The sequence below is a fragment of the Monodon monoceros genome, unplaced genomic scaffold (assembly GCF_005190385.1).
Source record: "Monodon monoceros isolate NGI ecotype Baffin Bay Population unplaced genomic scaffold, NGI_Narwhal_1 Super_Scaffold_22, whole genome shotgun sequence".
Lineage (NCBI taxonomy): Eukaryota > Metazoa > Chordata > Mammalia > Artiodactyla > Monodontidae > Monodon > Monodon monoceros.
In genome coordinates this window covers 100,901,528-100,912,378 of record NW_021703779.1, presented here as the reverse complement: position 1 = coordinate 100,912,378, position 10,851 = coordinate 100,901,528, and the positions used below count along the sequence as shown (strand labels likewise).

The following is a 10,851-nucleotide window of genomic DNA, read 5'->3' as shown; positions in this document are numbered from 1 at the left end:
ATTATCAACCTTCCTTTACTCTTATCCATCTTCACCAAGAAACTTCCTGTTTACTAATTGTTTACCCTAAGCAGACTTACCACTATAAATTAATACATTTACATTCTAACGTGGGACTCTCCAAGTCTTATAGGTTTTATTACTGGAAAATAGTTTCTCAATCTGAGTCAGACCCTGGATCTATACCCTTCACCCATGTTATATCTTGGGAGGCCCAGCTGCAACAGCCAGCCAAATGGTGTCTCTCTTTTTACTATCCACCCTCACCTTTCTCACCAACTTCTAACCGTAACACAGGTCACCACAATCTTGTAAATGTCTGTATCTATCTGAAAAATAAAATCACATGTCATATATTTGTAAACAACCAAATGAAGATGGCTGAAACACAGTATTGGGTTGGCCAAAAAGTTCGTTCGGGTTTTTCTGAACAACAAACTTTTTTCCAAACAAACTTTTTGGCCAACCCAATATAACAGCAATGTTATTAGGAAGAAAGACCTGTTATCACTGTATAAATTCATAACTGCTGTTTAATTCTCAAAACAGCTTACTGTTCTCACTGAAGTAGGTCCATGGTCTTCATATGCCACTTATGATAGGAGATACGCATTCTTTGGGGAATACAGTGGGGACTCAAATCTGGAAGTTCTGGGCATCTGTGTAGTATGATTCAAGAAAGGGCATTAAAAAAATTGAACTGGAATCTGGTCAAGCCGATCTGTTTACAGGCTATACAGGGAGTACAAAAACAAGTTAAATTACTTTACAGTGATACAATCAACAAAATCCAGAATGTGGGAAGAAACGCTATATGACAAAACAACTAGATTTCTTACATAATTAATTTAAAGGGAAAACGGAGGGGGAACTTAGAGATTAAAACAGACAAATAACAACCAAATGCAATATATGGACCTTGTCGGATACCAATTTCAAGCAAACCAATGGTTAAAAAAATAAAAAGAGAAACAATTGGGTCCATCTGTCACATAATTGAACACAGTTCAGATATTTGACCTTATTAAGAAATAGCTGAGACTTCCCTGGTGGTCCAGTGGTTAAGAATCTGCCTTCCAATGCAGAACATGGGTTCGATCCCTGGTCAGGAACTAAGATACCACATGCCGCGGAGCAACTAAGCCCGCATGCCGCAACTACTGAGCACGCAAGCCACAACTAGAGAGAAGCCCACGTGCCACAACGAAGATCCCGTGTGCCACAACTAAGACCCAATGCAGCCAAAAATAAAAAATGAATATATATTTTTTTAAAAAGAAATAGCTAAAATTTTTAGGTGTGATAATGATATTATGGGTTTTTTTAAAAAATACATATTTCAAAGACATATTAAAGAAACTGGATGAAATGATATATCTGAGATTTGCTTCAAAATAATCAGAGAGTGGGGTGGGAAGGAGTGAGAGAGAGATGAAATAATATTGGCCACGAATTGAAGCTGGGTGATGGATACAGAAAAGGTCCATTATACTATTCTACCCATACTTTTCTATATGCTCAAAATTTTCCATAATGAAAAGTTTAAAAACAGCAACAGCAAACAAACAAAAAACACATACAAAAGAGAAGGGGAACTTCTAGGTGCCCTGGGGTAATGGAATAAAAATCCCAGTCTAGCTTCCAGCCCCATTAAGTAGTCAGATTCTCTGGGGGGGTCAGCCATATACTAGCAAGTTCATTTACCAAATCTTGCCCTTCATCTTACATCATTAGCCTGAGAAAGGACATTAAGTTGTCTGAGTTTGGTTACTTACCAGACACCTTTTAATGTCCAAGTTTGTAACCCAAATTTAACTTGAGTTTAAGAAAAATTAAAATAATTTTTGAAGCTAACAGAATTTTAGCATCTGTTGAATTTATTCAGCATAACCACAGAGGTATTGTCTTCATGTTGTCACACATAGACACAAACACAGATACAACACAATATCCATTTTTAGCCCAAGTGCATTCCTTCTGAGGCTCATTTATATGTCTTCATATGCCACAGCCCATCATTTAAATAATGGATATTTTCAATGCCAATTCCTTTGTTGACTTTCTCACTGCAGAAGGAATAAAGCACATAAACATATTGTTAAGTATTTTTATAGGCTTACTCATGGTAAATATAATTCAGGGTGCATTGCTATCTTGAAATTATTGAGCCACATGTAGGGAATTTATTTATATTACACTAACATTATCATCTACATTAAACTACATTACTCTGCTGCAGTTCATGTCTTAAAGCGATTCTAGTGATCTAACTAGTGGGTCCACAGAAACAGTAATGATGTCACCAAACCAGGAGAACATCAAAGTGTTATAATTAACCCTGAAACAAAATTAATAGGAACATTTTGGTCATGAGTTCCAACGTTTTTAAGTATATTGACTATATTTTGGTAATATATCTTTAATGTTTCCTTAATATTTTATACCACCATGTTAAAATATAAGATAAATACTGTGTGGTACTAAATTATGTCACCGTTTTTAAAAACTAGCAGTAAAATATCTTTCCCCACACCTAATCTAAATCATACTAAATAAAAAAAATTCCTAAAATACCACACACATACATATAATACAGCTGTGTTGGCACACAGGTTCTTTTCAGAATGCTAAAGGAAGAATGCAATCCCAGAGACAAAATAGGTTTCAATGGCTTCCTAAGTGTTAGGAAAAATCAGAAATGAGGCTTCTGTGCTTAAATATTTATAAGATGTGGTATGAATGAGAGCAAATTCACCTGTAATTCTGATTCTTCCTGCATAGGTTACCTATATCTTAAAAGCTAAGGAGGCCTAACAGGAGACTTACATATCTTCTGCAGACATCTTCATGACTCCAACACACAGAGCATGCTGTTTTCCTTCTGCCATGATTGCCTGAAAACACACAGCTAAGAAAACTATTTATCTATCAAAATGCCTTGGAGAGGGGGTGTCACATTACTACTTAAGCCACTGTGAACCCAACTTGCACCTTCGCCTAGTCCATTAACTCCTTGAGGGCAGGGACCTAGCAAAATTTATGGGCAGATTGCAAATACTCAATACATGCTAAATGAATGAATCTAATAATCATTCTCTGTTTTTAAGTCAAATGTTAATAATACCATAACCCAATGCCAACAAAAGAAGAAGAAAAAGAAGTCATGTAAAAAAGGAGACAAAATTTCTTGCATATAAATATTAAAAATGGAAATAAATATCAATTGTTCTAGTGCTTTGATCACTAAATGGTGGTTTTATATAAAGGACACATTAAAACAATAATTATATCCCCAATCAATCTTTAAGAGTCCAATGTAAGTTGCAATCTATCCAGAACAACCAGAATGTTCCTGGTTATCATTTCAAGTGTCTAGAATGTTAAACACTGCAGTACATATTTTCAAAAGTAAAGGTGCAAGGGTACACAGCCCCTCTCTGTACTAGTTTTGCAACTTTCCCAAAGTCTATAATTATTTCAAAATAAAAATTATTTTAAAAGTAAAGGCTAAGTACTAGGAAAATTTTCCATTTAGGGGAAACCCCAGAACTATAAACTTTAAAAACAGAAAAATCATAAACATAAAAGGGTAACCTGTCCTCACAGAATACTTTTCTCCCTTGGTTTTCAAGTCATTCATTCATTCAATATTCCACAAATATTTGATCACCTATTATGTGACCAGTATCTATATCAACACAAGCTGTTCCTAAGATATAAATATATTGATACAACTTATACTACCCCTTAGATATAACTGCCACAAGAGAGAACACCCTCCTTTTGAGCACAGGACACACTCTTAAACCCACTCTAATGGCCTTTCCGCTCCAGTGATTTCCCCATTCCCACCAAGTATGGTTCCTTTTCTCAACCTGAGGCAAATGACCACTTTATCTATGACAAAGGAGAAGATGTCCTCCTGTCCAGACTAGGTGATAAAAAACTAATCTGGAATATAGCTGAAACAGCACTGTAGAAATGGAAATAATGCAGAATTATTCAGCTCCATCATGTGTTGAATAGATTCTTAAGGACTATCTGGGACTTTATCGTTTCTCTTTGAGAAAACATGTTCTGAGGCCCAAACAACCAACTTAAAAATGAACTTTAGGGGGCTTCCCTGGTGGCGCAGTGGTTGAGAGTCCGCCTGCCGATGCAGGGAACACGGGTTCGTGCCCCGGTCCGAGAAGATCCCACATGCCGCGGAGCGGCTGGGCCCGTGAGCCATGGCCGCTGAGCCTGTGCATCCAGAGCCTGTGCTCCTCAACAGCAGAGGCCACAACAGTGAGAGGCCCGCGTACCGCAAAAAAAAAAAAGAAAAAAAATGAACTTTAGAATAAAAGTTCATTGGAACTTTAAAATAAAACCACTGGGATTGCCAATGGTTCCCACTACTCACTTCTAACATTCCACCTGGTGCTTAAGTTCTTTTCCCTTTTGAGTGCTTTTACTCCAGGGTATCTGGGGTAATTCAAACATAAAAGTAGCAAGATAATGTCCAAATAAGTGATCCAATCATATCATATACAACCTCTCTATTAATAATTAAGAGTTTTATACTGTGTCCTGAGTCTGATAACACTGGTCTCTAACTGAGCTGAAATGCAGCTGGGACTCTTTTGTTACTTGTTCTCATTTAATCTAAGATGGGACAGAATTTAGTCTCAAGAAATAATGTTGCTTCCCACATCTTCAAATGTAGCCAGAAAGGCATGAGATAACAGTAAGAGTAACCTCCAAAAAAGTACATCTAATGTTCTCCGGGATGACAGATCTTTCAGCAATAACAAGAATACAATGAACACATTTTTCAACAGTTACAGCCTGGGAAGGATACAACAATCGTATCTACTGCAGCAGGGTAAAGTTTAGCTCCAGGAGAAGTTAAGCCTGGACACATGATATTTGCTCCACTGAGTACAAATTTGATGGCTCCTTTATCAACCTGCTGGTGTGGCAGGATAAAAGGATCTAGAAGAAAAGAAATGCATTACATAAATTAGTAAGACTAATGACTCAACAGAAAAAGGCAAAGGACATGAACAAATATTTCCCCAAATTACAGTATTCTGTGACACATGGAAAATAAAACTGAAACACCCTCCTTCACTTATCAAATTGGTATATATTTTTAAGAAAAGTATTTCCCAGTGCTAGCAAGAGTGTAGGAAAACTGACATTCCCATATACTGCTAGAAGACTTATAAATGGGTACAAGCTTTCTTTAGGACTACTTGGCAACATGTATCAACAGCCTCGAAAAGGTTCAAACTCTGACTCAGTAATTCTACTTCTAGGACTTTATCCTAAGAAAAAAATGAGAGATGTACAATATATTTAGATAGAAAGATATTCATTATAGCACTAATATTTATATTAGAAATAAACTGGAATCAACCTAAATGTCCAGCAATAAAGTAAGAGATAAATGACTTAAAGTATGTCTATAATACCTATATAATAGGACGATGTTTTTGGAGAATACCCTGGGAAATATTCAAAATATATGATAAGTGAAAAAAGCAGAATAAAAACTGCCAGAAATGGGGCTTCCCTGGTGGCGCAGTGGTTGAAGAGTCCACCTGCCGATGCAGGGGACACGGGTTCGTGCCCCAGTCCGGGAGGATCCCACGCGCCGCGGAGCCGCTGGGCCCGTGAGCCATGGCCGCTGAGCCTGCGCGTCCGGAGCCTGTTGCTCCGCAACCGGAGAGGCCCCAACAGTGAGAGGCCCGCTTACCGCAAAAAAAAAAAAAAACTGCCAGGAAGACCAGTGGTTGCTAGGGGTTGGAAGAGACGGGGAGGTGGGAAGGATGAATAGGTAGAACACAGGGAATTTTTAGGGCAGTGAAACTATTCTGTAAGGTACTGTAACAGTGCATACATGACATATTCAATCGACAAAAACCACAGAACGTACAACACAAAGAATGAACCCTAATGTAAACTATGGACTTTCGTTAATTATAATAATGTATCAATATTGGTTCATCGATTGAAGCACGGCAATGCAGGATATTAATAAGAAAAGAAGGATGGGAAGGAAGTATATGGGAACTCTCTGTACTTCGTTCATTTTTTCTGTAAATCTAAAACTGCTCTAAAAAAGAAAGTCTATTAATTAAAAAACAAAAACTATATAACAGAGAGCCCAATTTAAAAAGGAAAAAAATATGCATTTACACATAACACACAGACACACACACAATACAGGAAATAATGGGATGGAAGTACACTGATATACTAACCATGGTTACCTCTAGGTCATGGGAATACAAGTGATTTTACTTCCGTATTTTACAAATCTCTAGAATGAACACATACTCCTTCTGTAATCTTAAAAAATTTATTTGTGTGTGTGTATGTGTGTCTATTAATAATTCATAACCTAAAAACTAAAGGATCCCCGAAGGATTTAAAACAATATCTATGGGAAAAACTTTTTAGGCCTCTCAGGGCTCTCTAGGAATAATAACAATAATTGGTAAAATGTATTCATTTTAATGTCTTACCACTAGCTCTCCCACTAGTCAGAGAACAAATAAGTCTTTTTCCTACCAAGACTAGAAATTAATTTAAACACAGCTCCAAATTAAACATCTTACTGAAAAAAAGGAAGCTGAATGAATGAATGTGTTTACTACTCAGAAGCCATAATTTGTTTTCTAGATCTCCATCCTCATTAATATCTGTCCTTTAATAATAATGATAATGATGATCCTGATCATGGGGATGATGACAAGTAGTAGTAGTGGATGGACATTTACTGAACAATTACTACATCATAATAATGGCTATTATATATTGAGCACTTACTATGTTCCAGGCATTGTGTTAGGTGCATTACACGTGTGTTACTATCTTATTTAATCCTCACAACCCTGGGAGATGTAACATAAAATTGCTTCCACTTTTAAAGATAAGGAAACAAAGCTTAAGTGACTTGACAAAAGTGACATGCACTGGGAATTGAGCCCAGACCTGCCTAACTCCAAGTTCACACTTTTAACCACCATATCATCCTGCTTCTTGCACAAGAATAACTTTAAGATGTTCTAAAAGGTTGGTTCCCAGCAAAATATTATTAAACAGGAACATCTTTTTCTTCCAACTTATTGTGAAAATGCTTAACATATAGAAAAACTGGAAGAATAGTTCAATGAGCACCTGGATACCATCCACTTAGTTTCAACAATCGTTCATTAGCACTTTGCTATATTTGCTTTATCTCTTTCTATTTATACACACATATTTTTTTCCTCTACCATTTGACACTTCAGACACAATACTTCACCATAAATAAGCACACATGCCAGACACATACTGGCTTGAAAAGCAGAAATTTTACTTTGCAGTTGAAAAACTCTTGTACACTGGGATAGCATCTTCCTTTGGGTTTTCTTTTGTAATGTAATCAATCTAACAACATGCAAATGTGGGTACATAATAAACACTATTTTGTTTCTTAACACCTGACCTTGGCACTCAACTAACAATAACTGGGACTCCATGCTTTCCCTTATACAGACTTACCTCTATGAGGCAAATCTGGATACAAATGTAAAAGAAAATGCTCACAGCACTTATTACAGTTTGTGAATATATATTTGTGTAATTATCTAATTGTTGTCTATTCTCCCAACTAGACTGTTAGCTTCCTAGGGACAGGGACCATATCTATCTTTGCTTCCTATCACATTCTCAGTACCTAGCTCAGTGCCTGGCACAGAGTAAGTTTAAAAAAGTTTTTGAATTAAGTAATGAATGAATGAATGCTCTTTCTTGGGCTTTCTGGAATGCATAATGAGAGAATTTGCATTTTTCAGATTTACCACAAGATGGGGAGGGGGGAAATCTTTTTAGTTTTATATTCCATATAGCCTAGTACTAATAAGTTAACTACCAGAAGTCACTTTCAACTCCTTTTGTGTCTTTCCATATGCCCAAATACATATTTTCTAACAAGACTTACATTTGTGAAGTAATCTTAGGGTTGGATAAAAAGGCCCTTCTCTTTGTCTAAAAAATAGTAACTCTCCATTTACTGTAAGGATCTCTATATGTTCATGGCTGTAAGACAAATGTCACAAAGTACCAAGTTAGATATTTTCTTTCAAAAATGAATATGCCAAACATCCTTTAAATAATGTATAATATGAAGCATGCATATACAGAGATACAGTAAGCTTTTAAAAAAAAATTTCAATAAAGATCCAGGGCAAAAAAATCATTTTTTTTAACTCATACCAGTCCAGTAGAGAAAAAGGAAAAATATGACCTGCTACAATTTTATTTCACATTTTATTATTTTAATTTCCTTTTCAGATAATTAATAAAACAAATCTCTAAAGCACAAACTGAAATAAATCCAACTCTGAATAAAAACATTTAATTAACTCTTTAATAAAACAATCAGTACACAAAGCCACATTTTCACAAACATAGAAAAACACTTGAAAATACAAATATTGATAAGTTTTAGAGTTACTCATTTAGAGTAGATAAATAGTTAATGTGAAGATAATTACATTTATTATGAGTGCAATCTAATCATTCAATATTCAGCTTCTCTGAACTTTACATAGAAAAAAATAAAGACTTACCATCGCACTATTTTGACAGGATCTTTCTTAGGCATGATTTGATTAAGCCATGGTTCAATACCTGGAAATTGTTCTAACAATTGGTTCTTAATACCCTTTATAACTGAGGTTTTCAACTGGATGCAGTTGGACACATTTTCTTTTTCATCAAATCTGCCAAATGATTTTTGCAAGGAAAAAAAAAGGCATTTCCAAGAAGACATATCAGAATAGCTAAAGGTATTGTTTTAATTAGTCATCTATTTCCAAGCAAATATTTAGACGTCTAAAATAATTATGAAATAAATTGTTTTTTTAAATACCATTTCCCTTTTATTGTGTCCAGCACAAAACCAAAGTCTTAATACAATATTAAAATAAACTGTCATAAAGTCACAATTAGCTGGGCGGGGGGGGCGAGGGGAGAAGGATATGAGGCATATTTCACATTATAATCTGTAATTAGCTACACAAATGCCTCTCCTGGAAAATCTTACTCAACTCTACCCAGGAAGAAACAGATTCCCACCTATAACAGAACCTGTGTAAAAAAACAAAAGCAAAACAAAACAAAATGAAAATACCCTCAAGCGTTGATATACAAAAGACCAACCCAAATATAACAGTGAAAATCGGCCCCTCCTAGGCTATGTAATCTGCTGAGATTCTTTTTTAAGTGATGATGACGACGGTATTTAACAGCCCTATTTATTTTTGCTCAAAATGTCATGCACAAAACCCACCTCCCTTTGCCCATGATCCCCCTTTGCTTTTTGCGTCTACCAAATCTGGAAGGCAAACCCACTAGGTAGGTTCCAAAGAATTTTTGTCTTCCTCACACTGAATAGCCTATGGGGCAGTCACGCTATTTTCAAGACAAGGTTCATCTGGCAGCTAGGCAATAGGTATCACAGTCCGCTAGCTTCCTGTCACCCAGACTCCTTCACTCCCATGACCCAGGAAGTCAAGCCTTCCCTTATTCAGTTCATAACTAGTAACCACAAGGCAGTGAGTGCAGGGCACTCCTCTCTGCTAAAGAGGATATGTCCCCAAATCACAGTGCAAGGATGTGATTGGTAGAACCCTAGGAACGGAGATAGGACTAGGAAAGGGGGCAAAAGAGAAAGAGAGGTAAGGAGAAAGAAAATGAGAGTGGGAGGACCCAAACCCAACTGAGGATTAGGGACGAAAAGCTTAAAGAAGTGTTGCTAGTTGCCAGTTGAGAGAATAGTACTATAGAAAACCTTAGGGAGTAAGGATGGCAGGGGCGGGGGAGAGAGAAAGAGAATCTTTGCTCTCGCCCTCTTCCCCACCCCCACCCCCTTTGTGAGCAGCCAACGGAGGCCACAGCATGTCCTTACTTCTTGAACATGATCCAAGGTGAAGGGGGCGACGATAGGGAAGGGCCCGGAATGGGGAAAAAATTGAATTAGCAAGGGTCCGGCAGATCCCCTTACACGAGGAAGGCCGGAACTGACAGTCGGAGCTGTTGTCGTTATCCGGAAAGGGAGACAGCCAGCCGCACTTTACGGTTCTCAGAGAAATTTGACTACTTCCGCTCCTTAAAATCGTCGGCTCTTTTGCCGGCCCTTTTTGGTTTACCGATCCCTCTCCAGAGCTGAAAAGGTGGGACTTGTGAAGGAAGAAGAGATAGAGCAATCATTGTAAGAGCAGGAAGAGAAGATGGAGGGGGCGGGGCAATCAATCAAGGCAGCATTTAAGGCCGTTGCGTCACTACGGGTTCCTCAAAGGGTCAAAATTCTTCCGTGTTTCATTGCTGCCTACAGTTATTTTTTAGTGGGAATGGTTTTTGTTCCCTGAGACAACCGAATGGATTGGTGCTTACCGACCAGCTTGAAGCCAAGCAAGCCTCTTGACATCATGTTTATGTACTCGTGGGCTTGCCAAATTTAGCAAATAAAAATATAGGACGCCCTGTACAGGACATTTGGATTTCAGAAAAACAATGAATACTTTTTTTAGGATAACTATACCTCATCCAATATTTGGGACATACTTATACTAAAAAAAGAAAAAAAGTACGTGCTATCTGAATTGAATTGGGCGTCCTGTATTTTAATCTGGCAACCATATTCACTGGCCACAGTGAGGTGCCCCCAAAGAATTATTCACTAGGCTGCTGTCCCCTGCCTCACCCCCATGGCTATAAGTTGAGCTATTATAAATATAAAGAGGTACCTTCCCTGAATGATAGAATGGCCTGTAGCCGATCGATACTAGACTAATCCGATTGAAGAGATAACAGCTA

General features: G+C 37.3%; 1 protein-coding gene across 2 annotated transcripts; it reads right to left on the bottom strand.

Annotated features, from left to right (window-relative positions):
- Positions 1-1,443: 1,443 nt before the first annotated feature.
- Positions 1,444-10,285, bottom strand: MCTS1 (MCTS1 re-initiation and release factor). 2 transcript variants are annotated; one of them, XM_029239956.1, is made up of 6 exons: positions 9,944-10,285; positions 8,604-8,756; positions 7,973-8,070; positions 4,841-4,974; positions 2,827-2,894; positions 1,860-2,066 (listed from the first exon to the last, which is right to left on the bottom strand). In XM_029239956.1, exons 1-6 carry the CDS (start codon positions 9,952-9,954, stop codon positions 1,985-1,987), a joined length of 546 nt encoding a protein of 181 aa, XP_029095789.1. In that variant the 5' UTR covers positions 9,955-10,285; the 3' UTR covers positions 1,860-1,984. The 2 variants fall into 2 exon arrangements, with proteins under 2 accessions (XP_029095788.1, XP_029095789.1); XM_029239955.1 differs by lacking the exon at positions 9,944-10,285 and having other exon boundaries at positions 1,444-2,066; positions 8,604-9,915.
- Between the last annotated feature and the right edge of the window lie 566 nt (positions 10,286-10,851).

Coding starts and splice junctions, on each gene's coding strand:
- MCTS1 (XM_029239955.1), bottom strand. CDS start 8,806: ATGTCTTCTTGGAAATGCCTTTTTTTTTCCTTGCAAAAATCATTTGGC. Junction 2,895..4,840: donor CTGCAGTAGATACGATTGTT/GTATCCTTCCCA, acceptor GTGTGTTTTCAG/GCAATCATGGCAGAAGGAAA. Junction 2,067..2,826: donor AAGATGTCTGCAGAAGATAT/GTAAGTCTCCTG, acceptor TTCCTTCTGCAG/TGAGAAAGTCAACAAAGGAA.